The sequence below is a fragment of the Heterodontus francisci genome, chromosome 2 (genome assembly GCF_036365525.1).
Source record: "Heterodontus francisci isolate sHetFra1 chromosome 2, sHetFra1.hap1, whole genome shotgun sequence".
Lineage (NCBI taxonomy): Eukaryota > Metazoa > Chordata > Chondrichthyes > Heterodontiformes > Heterodontidae > Heterodontus > Heterodontus francisci.
The window spans coordinates 31,473,356-31,490,139 of NC_090372.1; the positions used below are offsets into that span (position 1 = coordinate 31,473,356).

The 16,784-nt window shown below is 42.7% G+C and overlaps 1 protein-coding gene across 1 annotated transcript in view; it reads left to right on the plus strand.

Annotated features, from left to right (window-relative positions):
• stt3b (STT3 oligosaccharyltransferase complex catalytic subunit B) overlaps positions 1-13,697 on the plus strand; it is a 177,122-nt gene extending 163,425 nt beyond the window's left edge. Inside the window, exons 13-16 of the mRNA XM_068056496.1 lie at positions 7,213-7,386; positions 7,495-7,608; positions 11,304-11,516; positions 12,023-13,697. Of these exons, the coding sequence (XP_067912597.1) occupies positions 7,213-7,386; positions 7,495-7,608; positions 11,304-11,516; positions 12,023-12,106 (585 nt within the window). The 3' untranslated portion in view covers positions 12,107-13,697. The remainder of the gene's footprint in view (positions 1-7,212; positions 7,387-7,494; positions 7,609-11,303; positions 11,517-12,022) is intronic.
• Positions 13,698-16,784: the final 3,087 nt, after the last annotated feature.

Below are 16,784 nucleotides of genomic sequence, written 5' to 3' on the forward strand. Positions count from 1 at the left end.
TGTAGCTCGCCTTTAATTGCCACACTTAATGTGTTTACGTGCATGCATTGTAAATCTGTCTTTGTATTCATCACAGTCCTTCTTAGTTCCTATCTAATATGGTATTACTTCCCTCTCTAGTACTATCCAACACACACACTCCTTTATGCACCTTTTTTCTCTTTTCTACTTCTAAATGCTGGTGCCTACCCGCCAGCCAATTTCGCTTAAATACTCCTCAACCCCTGCTAGTGAAACTCCCCACGAAGACATTGGTCGCAGTCCTGTTGATGTGCAACCCATCCCTTTTGAATATTTGCCTCCTGCCCCAGAGTTGGTCCCGGTGACCCAAGAATCTGAAACCCTTCTTCCCGCATCATGCCTCATGCCATGTATTGATCCTCCCTATTTTCCTATTTCTACTCTACTGTCAGTGCCATGTACTAGTGAATCAGAGATTACAACCTTCAAGGCCCTACATTTTAACTTCCTCTCTAGCTCCTGAAAATCTGACCATAGTGCCTCAATAGGTACCACAACCTCTGGATCACTCCCTTCCTTCTGCAGAATATTTTGCACCCTGTCCATGATGCCCTTTACCCTGACACTCGGGAGGCAACGCACCATGCGGGATTCATGATGACGGTTACAGAAATGCCTGTCTGTCCCCCTAACCATGGAATCTCCTATAACGATTGCTTTGCTGTTACCTCCTGTGCAGATCCTTGCCCATTGGTGCCATTATCTGGACTGCACTCTCCAATGCTGAGTACTGGTTTGAGAGTGGCATACACCCCAAAGACTCCTAGTCTTCCGGATGGCCACCCATCTGCTATCCTGAAGTCTCACTGCCTGCGGGGTGACCACCTCCCGGAAAGTATTATCCAGGAAACTCTTCCTGCTCCCTGATACTGCAGCTGCCTCTCAAGTTTGGAAATCCTGTGCTGGAGCTCAAGCAGCTAGAGCCAACTTCTGTACACATGGTCCCCCAAGATACATAAAGTGTCCTGAAGTTCCCACATGGTGCTGGAATTGCAAGCAACAGGTCTCAGCTGCCCATCCATGATCTAAGGAAAATATCCCTCTTTCCCCTTTTATGATCTTATTAATACCCTGTCTAAAGAATTAATTTTAATTAAAATGCCTTTAGATCTGAACTTTGCTACTACTCTTATTACTTACCTGATTGGAATTCTAGTAATCTCAGCTGTAAATTTAATACAATACTTTATAGTTTTCAGGTGCTAGTTTAAACGACTACCCTAGACTAGAGAAAAAAAAACTTTAAAAATTCATCAACTAATCATCTACCTGTTATCCTTTGATGTTACTCCTTGATTTTTCTGCAAAACACCGTATAAGGTCTGCTCTACCCGCACTCCAATTGATTTATCAGCTGCCCCTGCTGCTGCCAGGTCTGTCTCCTGCTCCTTGTTTTATAGAAAACTAGAATAGCACCTCTTCCCTCACCGCGCCGAATTGCGTCACTGACCAAATTCCCTGAGTTACATACACTGTTGCAGCAGTATTCCATCAAGTTGGACTTTGTGCTACAGTCTTGAATATACTCAACAATTGAGCTTCCACAGCCCTCTGGGGCAGAGAATTCCAGATTCACATCCCTCTCAATGGAGAAATTTTCCTCATCTCAGCCCTATATGGCTGGCCCCTTATTCTTAGATTATGACCCCTAGTTCGAGACTCTTCAGCCAAGGGAAGCAGCCTTTTGGCATCTATGCTGTCAGGCCCCCTAAATATTTTCTATGTTTCAATTGGAGCACCTCTCATTCTTGTAAATTGCAGTGAATATAGGCCCATTTTTACTTATTCGCTTCTCATAAGATATCCCTGCCATCCCGGAGTCAGTCAACCTTTATTCCACCCCCTCTAAGGCAAGTATATTCTTCCTTGGGTAAGGGCACTAAAACTGTATACAACAACTCTTGGTCTGGTCTCACCAAAGCCCTATATAATTGCAGAAAGATTTCCTTACCAAGATACTCCAACTCCCTTGCAATAAATGCTAACTTACCATTTGCCTTCCTAATTGCTTGCTGTACGTGCATGTTAACTTTCTGTGACTCGTGTACAAGGATCCTCAAAACCCACTGAACACCAACATTTATTAATATCTCATCTTCTAAAAACTATTCTGCTTTTCTATTTTTCCTACCTAAGTGGATAATTTCAACTCATTATACTCCATCTTCCATCCTCTTGGCCAGTCACTTGACCAGTGGAAGCCAGGTCTGTCCACACACAGAGGGAGTATCACTGTGGGCTTCTCTTCCTCACTGTCTAGCAACAAATTGCAGACTAGTATTAGTGGAGGTGAAGTAGATTGCTGGCCTACCTTCTGAGCAGTTGTATCACTCAATGTTGTTGCGACTGAGGCGAGAAGAGTGCACTGTTTTTCTAGTTCCACTTCTGCACAGGTCACAACATATATTTAAATGTTTTCCCAGTTACCGCTACGGTCAATCATAGACTCTGTTTTTATCCCAGAATAAAATACACCAACCAGGTTTCTTTAATAAACAACAAAATTATCAGTTTATTATTCTTTTGGGCCTCCTTATCTCGAGAGACAATGGATACGCGCCTGGAGGTGGTCAGTGGTTTGTGAAGCAGCGCCTGGAGTGGCTATAAAGGCCAATTCTGGAGTGACAGGCTCTTCCACAGGTGCTGCAGAGAAATTTGTTTGTTGGGGCTGTTGCACAGTTGGCTCTTCCCTTGCGCCTCTGTCTTTTTTCCTGCCAACTACTAAGTCTCTTCGACTCGCCACAATTTAGCCCTGTCTTTATGGCTGCCCGCCAGCTCTGGCGAATGCTGGCAACTGACTCCCACGACTTGTGATCAATGTCACACGATTTCATGTCGCGTTTGCAGACGTCTTTATAACGGAGACATGGACGGCCGGTGGGTCTGATACCAGTGGCGAGCTCGCTGTACAATGTGTCTTTGGGGATCCTGCCATCTTCCATGCGGCTCACATGGCCAAGCCATCTCAAGCGCCGCTGACTCAGTAGTGTGTATAAGCTGGGGATGTTGGCCGCTTCAAGGACTTCTGTGTTGGAGATATAGTCCTGCCACCTGATGCCAAGTATTCTCCGAAGGCAGCGAAGATGGAATGAATTGAGACGTCGCTCTTGGCTGGCATACGTTGTCCAGGCCTCGCTGCCGTAGAGCAAGGTACTGAGGACACAGGCCTGATACACTCGGACTTTTGTGTTCCGTGTCAGTGCGCCATTTTCCCACACTCTCTTGGCCAGTCTGAACATAGCAGTGGAAGCCTTACCCATGCGCTTGTTGATTTCTGCATCTAGAGACAGGTTACTGGTGATAGTTGAGCCTAGGTAGGTGAACTCTTGAACCACTTCCAGAGCGTGGTCGCCAATATTGATGGATGGAGCATTTCTGACATCCTGCCCCATGATGTTCGTTTTCTTGAGGCTGATGGTTAAGCCAAATTCATTGCAGGCAGACGCAAACCTGTCGATGAGACTCTGCAGGCATTCTTCAGTGTGAGATGTTAAAGCAGCATCGTCAGCAAAGAGGAGTTCTCTGATGAGGACTTTCTGTACTTTGGACTTCGCTCTTAGACGGGCAAGGTTGAACAACCTGCCCCCTGATCTTGTGTGGAGGAAAATTCCTTCTTCAGAGGATTTGAACGCATGTGAAAGCAGCAGGGAGAAGAAAATCCCAAAAAGTGTGGGTGCGAGAACACAGCCCTGTTTCACACCACTCAGGATAGGAAAGGGCTCTGATGAGGAGCCACCATGTTGAATTGTGCCTTTCATATTGTCATGGAATGAGGTGATGATACTTAGTAGCTTTGGTGGACATCCGATCTTTTCTAGTAGTCTGAAGAGACCACGTCTGCTGACGAGGTCAAAGGCTTTGGTGAGATCAATGAAAGCAATCTGTTGTTCACGGCATTTCTCCTGTATCTGACGAAGGGAGAACAGCATGTCAATAGTCGATCTCTCTGCACGAAAGCCACACTGTGCCTCAGGGTAGACGCGCTCGGCCAGCTTCTGGAGCCTGTTCAGAGCGACTCGAGCAAAGACTTTCCCCACTATGCTGAGCAGGGAGATTCCACGGTAGTTGTTGCAGTCACCGCGGTCACCTTTGTTTTTATAGAGGGTGATGATGTTGGCATCGCGCATGTCCTGGGGTACTGCTCCCTCGTCCCAGCACAGGCATAGCAGTTCATGTAGTGCTGAGAGTATAGCAGGCTTGGCACTCTTGATTATTTCAGGGGTAATGCTGTCCTTCCCAGGGGCTTTTATTATAAAACAAGTCTTAACCAGTAACGATGCAAAGCATTAACACACAGATTCAAATATAAAAGTTCCCTTTTTACCGTAGCCCCTCACACACACACATAGGTACACCAGTTAATCGAAAAAGAGATTTACTCAAGAGCTCTAGCACAGACAAAAAAAAATACTTTGGTCAAATACTTGCTAATTCTTGAAGAAAAAAAGAGAAGGTATGGAAAGACGTCAGATGTTCTTTGTTTTGGCATCCCAAATACGCCTAGACAACTGTCACTGGGATCTTTCTAGGACAGTTCTTGTTAGGCGACATTGAAGATTAGTTTGGGCAGGCTTTCCAAGAAAAATGTAGCAACAGTTTCAGTCTGTTTCTTACACGTGCATCTCCGAGCTTCTCAAAGAGATGGAAAACTGGCAGAATTTCCAAATAGCTGGCACAAGCTGAGTTGGGGTTTGCTCCCTTGACCTGTTTTCTCCAACTGTCTTTTCAAACCATTGTCCATATGCCCAACCGTCTGTCTAAAGCGAAACCAAAAACGTCTTAGGAGTCAAACCTCCTGACCCCTATAAATCTTGACCTGTCACTTCTTTGTAAACATCTTTCCCCAAGTCAAAAAAGCCTCTGTTGGACGTTTATCCGAAAACAGGTGCCTTTACAGTAACTGTTGTTTTCAAGCTCAATCCAAAAGATCTTCTGATGACCTTTTTTAAAAAACAAAAGTTCCAGCATCTATGGAATCCTTTTACAGTTTTAAAACACAAATCCTCATAATTTAACAAAAAAATGGAAACACTCGTAACAATGTGAAGATGAGATGTAAATGACAGGCCCTGAAAATATTAGTGAAATACTGAATTTTGGTATGTTTTGTTCACTGTTCAGTCATGCAATGCTTTTACAAGGGAGCTACATAACATTGACTGTTTGTCCTTCAGGTTATCCCACAAAGATAAAGGGTGGTACGGCCAAATCTAGAGCCCCCTGGTTATCTAGAGGCTTACAGGGTATGTTGAAGCAGAAAAAGGAAGCTTATGACGATCACAAAAAACTTAATACTTTAGGAAGTCTAGAGGAGTATAGAAAGTGCAGGGGTGAAGGAAAAAGAAATTAGAAAAGCAAAAGGGGACATGAAAAAATATTGGCAGGTAAAATCAAAGAAAACCCAAAGATGTTTTATCAGTACATTAAGAGCAAGAGGATAACTAAGGAACTGGTAGGGCCCATCAGAGATGTACAAGGGAACTTGCACATGGATGCAGGTGATGCGGGCAGGGTGCTTAATGAGTTCTTTTGCCTCCCTCTTCACAAAGGAGAGGGGTAATGCAACCATTTTAGTAAAAGAGGAGTGTGACATATTAGATAGGATTAGCATTATGAGAGAGGAAGTACGAAAGGGTCTGGCGTCCTTGAAAGTGGATAAATCACCAGGGCCGAATGGATTGCATCCCAGGTTGTTAAAGGAAGCCAGGGAGGAAATAGCGGATGCGCTGAGGATCATCTTCAAATCCTCACTGGATACGGGCGAGGTGCCAGAGGAAAGGAGGTCTGCGAACGTTATACCATTGTTTAAAAAGGGTGCGAGGAATAGGCCAAATAATTACAGGCCGGTCAGTCTGACCTTGGTGGTGGGTAAATTATTAGAATCAGTCGTGAGGGACAGGATAAAACTGCCACTTAGAAAAGCATGGACTGATCGGGGATATTCAGCATGGATATTTTAAAGGAACGTCATGTCTTACTAACTTAATTGAATTCTTTGAGGAAGTGATGGGGAGGATTGATGAGGGTAGTGTAGTGGATGTGGTCTACATGGATTTTAGTAAGGCATTTGACAAGGTCCCGCATGGCAGACTGGTCAGTAAAATAAAAGTCCATGGGATCCTGCGAAATGTGGCAGGTTGGATCCAAAATTGTCTCAGTGACAGGAAGCAAAGGGTAGTAGTCGACGGATGTTTTTGTGAATGGAAAGCTGTTTCCAGTGGCGTTCCACAGGGCTCCGTATTGGGTCCCTTGCTGTTTGTGGTATAAATGATTTGGACTTCAATGTGAGAGGCATGATTAGGAAATTTGCTGATGACACAAAAAATGTTTGTGTAGTTGATAGTGAAGAGGCTGGCTGTAAACTCCAGAATGTTATCAATGGTTTGGTTGAGTGGGCGGAAAAGTGGCAAATGGAATTCAGTCAGGAGAAGTGTGAGGTAACGCACTTGGGGAGGGCACATAAAGTGAGGGAATATACAATTAAAGGGAGGATATTGAGAGGGGTAGAATGTCCACAGGTCCCTAAAGGTGGCAGGGCAGGTAGATAAAGAGGTGAAAGTGGCATATGGAATGCTTTCCTTTTATTGGCTGAGGTGTAGAATACAAAAGCAGGGATGTAATGCTGGAACTGTATAAAACGCTGGTTCGGCCAAAGTTGGAGTATTGCGTACAGTTCTGGTCGCCACATTACAGGAGGAATATCGTTGCTCTGGAGAAAGTGCAGAGGAGATTTACAAGAATGCTGCCGGGGCTTGAAAGTTGCAGCTATGAGGAAAGATTGGATCGGCTGGGGTTGTTTTCCTTAGAACAGCGGAGGCTGAGGGGTGACTTAATTGAGGTGTACAAAATTATGAGGGACCTAGATAGACAGGAAGGACCTGCTTCCCCTAGCAGCGAGATCAGTTACCAGGGGGCACAGATTTAAGTTGATTGGTAGAAGGATTAGAGGGGACATGAGAAACTTCCACCCAGAGGGTGGTGGGGGTCTGGAATTCACTGCCAGGAGTGGTGGAGGCAGAAACCCTCAATTGTTTTTAAAAAGGGACCTGCACCTGAAGGTCTGTAACCTGCAAGGTGATAGACCAGGTGCTGGAAGATGGGATTAGATTAGGTTGGTTTTCTTTTTCAGCTGGCATGGACACGATGGGCTGAATGGCCTCCTTCTGGGCTGAAATTTTTCTATGGTTCTAGGTTGGAAAAGCGATGTCATCCAATGAGAGTGCAGCTTACCAGATAATGCGGAGTCTAGATGTGGACTATGTGCTCATCATCTTCGGCGGAGTGATTGGTTACTCTGGTGATGACATCAACAAGTTTCTTTGGATGGTCAGGATAGCAGAAGGAGAGCATCCAAAGGATATTCGGGTAAAGTGATGCCTTTTGGTTCAAGGCTTGTCAGACATTTGTTAATGTACTTGAAAGTTGTTTTTGTGCTGCAAGTGCAAATTAGCAACTGTATTGCTTAACCCGTAGGAAAGCGACTACTTCACGCCCCAGGGAGAATTCCGTGTGGACAAGGCTGGCTCGCCAACTTTACTGAACTGTCTCATGTACAAGATGTCCTACTACAGATTTGGAGAGATGCAGGTAAGTGGGTGTGATTAGTTATGATTACCTATTAATCATAATATATTGAATATTTCTATTAAGTAATTTTATCCTTGTGGGTACATGCAGTTGGCTGGTGTAAATGACCCCATTTAACGCATCCATATAGAATAAATGTTATCCTGAAACTCATTTAATTACTTCAAAGTTTATATAAGTTTCAGATCACTAAGGGTGAGCTCAGTGCTTTGGATGACAGTGCATGTTTTTTTGATGTTCCTCAAGATGAGATATAATACAGTTGGGGAATAGAACACTTCTCATTTCAGACACACAATAGCATCAAGCACTCTCAGATCAGTTATAGAATAGTGAGATGCAGAGCAAAGTTCCTCTGCTTTTCCTGTCATTGTGTCTCAGTCCTAACCTCAGAAGAGCACTCGCTGTTGTACAAGAGTTTTCCCTCATTAGCTATCCTCTGGCCTCTGAGTACATCTGTCCATTTAATGCCAACTTGTCAGCTGTATTGTGTTGCTCGCCCTTTGCCAACTAGGAACTATATTAGGACTATGCATCACATTTCACAGAGGAACCTTTTAGAAATCTGAACACATCAGACATTCTTGAATCCAACTGTGCTGGATTTGAACAGAGACGAAAATCTAATTTACTGTACCACACAATCTCTACATACATGGTGTGCAGATTCAAATTTTTAATTTTGTGCAATGGCTACAACACATCAAAAAATATTCTGTTTATGATGACCCCATATCTCTCTTTAATTTATTTGTTCCCTTTTCAGTCACTGCATTCCCTGATTTGGTGTCCATTTGGCTTAGTGTTAGCACTCTCACCTCTGAGGCACAAGTTTGGGGCGTTCAAGCTCTCTTCCAGGGACTTTAGCACATAATCTGTGCTGCAGTGTTAGAGATGCTGTTTTTCAGATGAGACACAAAACTGAAACCCTGACTATCTGCCAGCTCAGGTAATTGTAAACAAGCCCATGGCACTATTCAAAGAAGGATGAGGCATTTCATCTAGTATCCTGGCCAGTATTTAACCCTCAATTAGTGTCAGCAGTGGATAGTGGGTAGCATTCTTACATTTGAGTCACAAGGTTCTGGACTTGAGCAAAGAAATCAAGACTAACTCTCTAGTGCAGTACTGAGGGAGTGCTGCACTGTCGGAGGTGCCATCTTTCTGATGAGACATTTAACTGAGGCCCTGTCTTCCCCCTCAGGTGGATGTAAAAGATATCCTGGCACTATTTCGAAGAGGAGTAGGGGAGTTATCCCTGGTTGGCTGGCCAATATTTATCTCTCAATCAACATCACAAAAAGCAGACTATCTGGTCATTACCACATTAGTTTGTGGGAGCTTTCTTTGTGCAGATGGGTTGCCACATTTCCTTCTTTGCAAAAGTGTTATGATCCAGTTAGAGAGCAGTAAATTTTTAAGAGAAATTTGAACTTTGTTATTAACTGAAAAAAATCACACCACAAACTTTCACGTTGTAAACAGAAGCTTTACTGTATAAGAGTTAAACAAAGCAAGCAACTTAACACTATAATTTATAATCGCATGCTTTAAATCTAAAATCGCAATGGAACACTCCCTGTTTGACTTTTACTTCCACTCAAGAGTCGCCTTATACTTCTCAGCATCTTAAGGGGTCCTTCATTTCTCTTGGGACCAATCCAAGCCACAGCTCTCAGGATTTCATTTTACTACTCTTAGTGTTACAACTATCCTCCGAGGTATGAAATCTTATGGGGTTCCACTGCTAGCATCCGGCAAGGTGAACCCCTCAACTCTCCTTCGTCACCTCACGATTGTGGACTTTCCAGATCAAGCATGGGCCTCACTAGCACCCTTGCATAGTGACTTTAAATCTGAAAGCACCCTTGGCTCCTGCTAGCCCTTTGCTACTGGGCCCAGTGGCTTCCAAACACCAACTGGCAGCTTTCTCTCTGCTTCTCCCCAGCTGCTTCCAAAACACCAGCTGAACATTTTGTGAGTAATCAAAGATAAAACACCAGACCAAAAGGCATCTCCCTGCATAATCTATCTCCATTGAAACGTAGTGCCTCTGGGATGTCCCAGATAGAAATTTAAACTAATTAACTCCAACTTCAAAACATCCCTTTGATTCTGGCTACCCATGGTTGTGAAAAACGCTATATAAATGCAGATCTCTAATGAGCACCACAAAAACAGATTATTTGGTTATCGCTTTGCTATTTGGGGGGGCCATGTTCACAAATTGGCTATTGTGGTTACCTATAGTACAGTGAATATACCTATGTATTGGCTGTGATGCACTTTGGGATGTTGATATTGAACAGGAGTTGAAAGAGTTAGAGGAGGTGACTCGAGGTTCGGTCCAAGAAGTAGGTTCTAAGGAAGCTTTTGAAGATGAGAGACATAAAAAGGCAGAGAGCTTTGGGAAGAGAATTCCAGGCACGATGGCTAAAGATTTTATCATTGAGTGTGGAAAGTGACATACAAAAGACACAAGGCCAAAAGAGGGAAAACATGTGGGCTGAGATGGGATTGTGAAGATGGGGTAGAGTACAGCTTTGGTGGACTTCAAAGATCTTGAAATTAATGCACTGGGGACAGCTAGCATGTGGTGATCACGGAGGACTCGGGTGCTGAACAAGCAGAGCTAACACAGGAACGGAGATGGATGGTGTTCTGGTGGAGTCTTCTGTGCTAACGGTGCTGTGTAAGTGCAAGTTGTTAGTTCCTTATTACATTTTTTAAAAATTGGTTTGACTCTAATCAATGCTGCTCTCACTGGAGTTAGTGCAAGGAAGAACTTGGCAAGTAGGTGAATATATCATAGCATAGTTGAGCCCTGAAGGGACAAAGGCATGCATGAGGTTTCGGCAACAGTGGGGGTGGTGAGGTAGGTGGTGATGTGAAGCTCGAAATTGGTAGTCTTCATGGTGGACTGGGTATGGAGTTTGAAGCTCCGTTTGGGATGAAAGAGGAACAAAGGTTCTGCACTATCTAGTTCAGCCTGAGACCAACCAAGAAGGAGGATGGGATCTGGTTAAAGCCAAATATCTGGTGAAAATAGAAGAGATTGGCTTTGGTGGATTTGTCAGTGTTGTGCTGGGGAAAATTGTGGCTTATTCACAACTTGATGCAGGACAATTGAGGAATGACCAAGAGGTAAAACTTGGTGTCATCAACATGCATATGGAAGCTAACCAGCAAGGGAGGGGCCAGTTATAGAAGCTTGGTGCGCATTGGATATGCCTTGAGCACAAGAGGCGAACTAATCATCGGAGCTATGCTTGCTACATTGGCACATGTAATGATGGAACCATGGGGGGAGAGCACCATGGAATGGGATCAAGGAGGAAAGGTGGTGAAGGAACTTGGAATGGTTGACCATATTGAATACCATGGAGAGGTTAAGAAGAATGAAGAGAGATGATGGCACACTGTAGTTGCAGTCACATGGAATGAGTTTGGCCAATAAAATCTCAGATCTGTGGTTAGGAGAGAAACCAGAATGACTGATTTTGAACATAGTGAAGCGAGAGGTGGGTGGGAGTTCGGTAGTTCAAGAATCTTGGAGAGGAAAGGAAAGTTTGACATGGGATAGTAGTTGAGTAGGCTAGAGAGATTTGAGTATGAGCAAATTTAATTTGTTTCTCAACTGAGAAATAATTTGGTAATATGGAAAGTATCGCTAAAATTTTAATGCTTGTTTGCAGTTGGATTTCAGAACGCCACCAGGATTCGATCGCACTAGAAATGCTGAAATTGGTAACAAAGATATCAAGTTCAAGCATCTGGAAGAAGCCTTCACCTCAGAGCACTGGCTAGTGAGGATTTACAAAGTCAAGAAACTGGACAACAGAGAGAAACTTGACCATAAACCAAGAGTAACTAACATAGTGCCCAAACAGAAGTATTTATCAAAAAAGGTGGGGTAGCCCTTTGAAGACAGAACGCTGTACATAATAAAGGCTTACTTCGGCCACCAAAATGTTTCATAAAAATCAAACGTGTTGCTGAACATTGGGTTATGAAGAAACCAAGTAAAAGGAAGTCTTAATTTTAAAAAAACATTCAGGATATAATTTCTACGCACTTCAGTCTTTTGTGCCAAGTGTCAACTGTGCCCAAGTGTAACCAGGTTTTTTTATTGGTTTGGCACTTTTAGTTATTTGGCTTTTTAATACTTCAAATGATGTTTTGCTCATTTTGCTGAAGATTGAAAAACCAACCAATTGTGGAAAAATTGCTGAAAGCTTCTGCAAACCTTGTCCCTTCATCCCCTTCCCCCCTCCCTCCACCAAAGAAAATGTGTGGAAAGATGAGAAGGCCTTTATTTGCTAATGAATGTGTTAAATTGATGTTGAATATCGGCGGTGCAATGTATGAGTACAAGAGCTGTAAATTAGTAACGTTGTCCATCTTTATGCCCTAGACCTCTAAAAGAAAGCGTGGGTATGTGAAGAACAAACTGGCACTGAAGAAAGGCAAGCGATCCACCAACAGGAAGACCAACTAAACTATCTGCAAGCCCTGACAACAGGCAGTTGTCCTTATGACAACCAGTCTTTGCCTTTACCTACAATCGGATTCCATTGCAACACAGGGTTGCATGCATTGCTCAAGAGATTCAGACAGTGTCTGAGCCCTGTAAATCTATTGGTTGTATATTGACACCTGTTTATAGAGCCATATTTGATTGTGTTGGGAAGGCAGACAGCTGCTGTCCAGGGGTAGCAGCAGAATTCTTATTGGTACATATTATCCTTCATTTAAAATACTTTTTAAAAAAAAAAAAAGTGGGCTAACTGCACCAAAGAACCCTACTCTTCGTTATCGTTAGCACATGTGTACTTGCCAACCACTTGAAAGTGGCAATAAAGAATGTTCCACAATTTATTTTGTCTGGGGCAGGGTTCATTATCAGGTGATGAACACTGATGAGTTGTGGTAAATTAAATATATAGCACATGATTTGCGCAGGTTGGTTTGTCCGGCTTTGTATAGACAAAATCAGTGTCTAGCAATTTTTACTGTCTGTTAGAGCAAAACACCTGTCGAAGGAAAGAGGACTGGAGGGTTTGCCAGCATCTTTATTCCTTGATTTCTTTTTTCTTTCACTTGAAAATAGTCAAGAAGTTGGGAGAATTCTGTTTGATTTGGGCTGGTGGGAGGTTTAGAGTTTAAACAAGTGTGCCGAGGGGATGGAAAGACGTTTCACACTGCAGAGGACTGGCAATTACACATGTGCTTTTTTTGCTCTCTATTAAATTGAGAAAAAAATGAGAGGGTTTCCTCCTTGCCACAGATGTGTTCATTTTGTTCCCAGTAACATACCTTTCCCTTTTCTTCTTTTGTGCTTTCTCCATATACTTGCCTTTTAAAGAACGATGAGCCTCTTAGTGAGGGAAAAGCAAGTCATTTCGTATGTAGGGCTATAAAATATTTGGTTAGACAAGTTTTTTTTTAAACTAATTATTTTGTGAACAATTTGCAAGAATCAATGCACTATTGGTAAAATCTGAGGCAGACAAATCTTTTCATTGGTGTTTTTCCTTTTTTTTCATTTTTTCTTCCTGTAGAGAAAGCCCAGTCTTGATACAACCTTTTGAAAAGTTCCTTTACTGTGAGATGAACAGTGAGTAATGAAGGCTCTTGGATGATACCTGCTCTTAACATTTAGTTGATGTTCCCCTTTCTTCCTGCAAGGATTAACATTTTAATTTTCTATGTATGCAGCTCTCTTCAATGCAAAAAAAATTGCTGCAAAAACTATTGGTGTAAAAAAGAATTAAAGAATAGTATGTACCGTATTTTGAAAATATTTGTAAATTAAACTGTGCAGTACATGCCTTATTGCTGCTTCTGGATTGTAGTGTTTTTTTTTTAAATTTTTTTGATTGAGAGGTGAGAGGGCTACTTTTCCTACCCTGTTTTTGTTGTTTCATACTTAGTGACTACTAGTCTCTGTGATCCAAAGTAAACTAAAATTATGACTGCATTGAATTCTTAAGGGAAGGATAGGGCACAGGAAAGTCATTTTTACATTATTGCTTACAGTTTTCAGTACAGACCTGTTCAACTGTAGCCAAAATAAATGTTAAATTGAAGTTTGTGTTTAAAAAATTGTCTTTTTTCCAATTTTAACGAGATGAGATTTTTACTGTATGCATAGGTATCTTGAGCAACGTTTTGTTGCAGCGTCACAAAAATCTATTGAGTTGTGAAAACAGTGCAGCTTAAAACTGCAGCTCCTTCCCCTGCTGCTCATCTCGACCTGGAGGAACTGGCTATTGTTGGGATGATACTCCCACAGTTGTCTTGACTTTTTGTGTCAGATCGTCGGGCATTATCGCTTTCCATAAAACCATATGAGTGCACTCCTTCTGGTTGTTTTAAACTCTGTCCAGTAATATCTTTTCCACAAAAAAATGTTGTTTTGATGGGCCAAGATTGAGCATTTGTGTAAACTCTAATGGGCTGAGCCACATTGTGCGATATTCATAGCAGACTGCATTTATATTTTAGTGCATTTAATGTAGTAAAACCTTCCAAGATATTTCACAGGAGTGCTTATAAAACAAAATTTGACATCGAACCACATAAGGAGTAATTGGGGCGGGTGATGAACAGCGGCCACCTGAAAGCAAAGGAAGAGAAAAACAAGATAGTAAAACCAGAACCTGCGAAGAAAAAGGAAATTAAATGGGTTTGAGTCCACCTTGCTGTCATTACTGATCTCTCTCCTCAGCCTCCTACAGTGTTCCAATGACGCTCAACGTAAGCACCAGGAACAGCATCTCATCTTTCGATTAGGCATTTTACAACCTTCCAGACTCAACATTGTGTTCAACAATTTCAAATCACAATCTTTGTCCCCATTTTGTTTCCTTTTTCTTTGCAGGTTTCAGTTTTACTCTAGTTTTTGCTTTCAAATGGCAGCTGTTCATCATTCTGCCATTCACCTCCTCTAGACACATCCTTTGTTTCTTTACTAGTCCCATTGTCACTCCCTTTGGCTCTGTGCCACCAACCCTTTTGGCACTTAATCTCTCCTGTCCTCCACCCTATCATAGATATTCCCTTTTTTTGTTCTTTTTCCACCGTGGTGGCTAAATAGCTGTGGCATGCTTGGTAAGTAGGCATTAACATATTTTAATGCGGGTCCTGTCACCGAGTGGCGGGGCGGCCACCGAGATGGGTTCGGGGCCTGCCATCATCGGGGTCGGTGGTGGGCCTCCTCCATTGCGATCTTCTTTGCCCCTCCCCACCACCGTTCCCGGCGGCAGACAGGCTTTAAAATCCAGCTATCTGTGTCAACTCTATCAAAACCTTTCATAATTTTAAGGACCTCTATTAGGTCACCCCTCAATCTTCTCTTTTCAAAAGAAAGAAGGACCCTCCCTGTTCATCCTTTATAGCACAGAAACTGGCCATTCTGCCTAAATGTTTATGCTTCACTCGAGCATTAGTTATAATGATACATAGAAATGGCACAGTAATTAGGAAAATGGATTTCAAACTTATGTATTTCTGACAACAATGCCACCTGTTTATACTGTCTTTATGATCTATATCGCATCACAGGGATTGCACATTCACTGATCATAATGATAATACAATGTTCTCCTTATAACCCTGCTTGAAGAATGTAGATAGGGATAATTCCTAATTTTATTTACAAATGTTTGATTTTGATTTCATTAATAAATATTTGAGAACATTTCCTGTCCAAAACCAAATTATAAAACTGTAAGCCAGTATTAAGTCAAAGAATGTGCATCCTAATAGTACTTGGCACCCAAACATCATATTTACTGCAGACAATCTGATCTTATTTTTTATTATAGACTTGTATAGTGGATTGCCATTCAATTTAACTGCCTTTTTTTTTTAACCTCTTTTTTTGTCCTTGGATTTTAGTGATGCTTCTAATACGGAATCAATTTTTACCAACATTCTCCAATTTTAGCTATTTTTTTTGGTGGGGGCCAGGTAACCTTCCAGTGATCTCTGATGCTAAAAACAGAATCTGAACCTCACTCCCACAAAAGAACAGGTTTTAAATTGGCAATAAAAGCTGATTGGAGCCATCTTTACACATTGGGCATGGGACCACTGTACCCATAAGACATATTCAAAGCCCTAGACCACACTTGGAATACTGTGACCAGTTCTGGAGACCACACTGTAGGAAGGATATTTTGGCCTTGGAGGAAGTGCAGCACAGATTTACCAGAATAATACCTAGACTGGGTTAAATGGAGGTGATTACACAAACTACTGTTGCATTCCCTGGAATTCAGAAGGTTCAGGGATGGTGAGGTTGAAGTTTTCAAGATATTAAGGGAGATTGGTAGGGTGGAGAGAAACTATTTCTGCAGGTTCAGGAATCTAGGACTAGGGAGCATAGCCTAAAAAATGAGAGCCAGGCTTTCAAGAGTGAAGTCAGAAAACACTTTCACACATAAAGGGCTGGATTTTGCTCTTCTGACGTTGGGCTCCATGGTGAGTGGGGTGGGGGTGGCTGGCTGCCGGAAGAGCGGAGCCACAGAACCCAACGCTGGGATTGCCAGCCTTATCTTCCTGGTGACGGTGAAGCTCTGTGGCGGGCCATCTGTGAAGTAAAGTCTGGGACCTGACTTTACATATTTAAATTACCTCTTTACATTACTTAAAATCCAATCTGCAGCGATCTTACCTGCTGTTCCAGATCTTCAGTGCACCTGGCGGCACTCGCGCCTTCACTTTCCTGTCCCAGGAAAGCTGCCCCATCAAGGTGGGGAAGGGGGGAACTCTGCATTTGTAGTGGGGTGGGTGGGGGTACTTTAAAAATGGCGCCTGTGCAGAAACAGTTGACGCTGTTCACAATGTCGCCAAGGCCATTCCAGACATGTGATTGGGAGGGAAGGGTGGCAGCTGCCCTGCATATGAGATGCCAGGCTCAAGATTGCAGCAGCGTGGTGGCACATGGCCCATGCATGCTAGCTGCCATTTTTTACTCCCGGTGGCGGGACCACAACATTCAGCAAAAGTTTGGAACGCTCTTCTGCAAATGGCTGTTGATGCTAAGTCAAGTGTTAACTTTGAATCTGAGATCAACTACAAAATGGAAAAAAGTCAAATGGGCCTATAGGATAACAGAGGCACATGCCAGTACAAGGCTTGTTCTTCTTTGAATTGACCTGACAATTGAA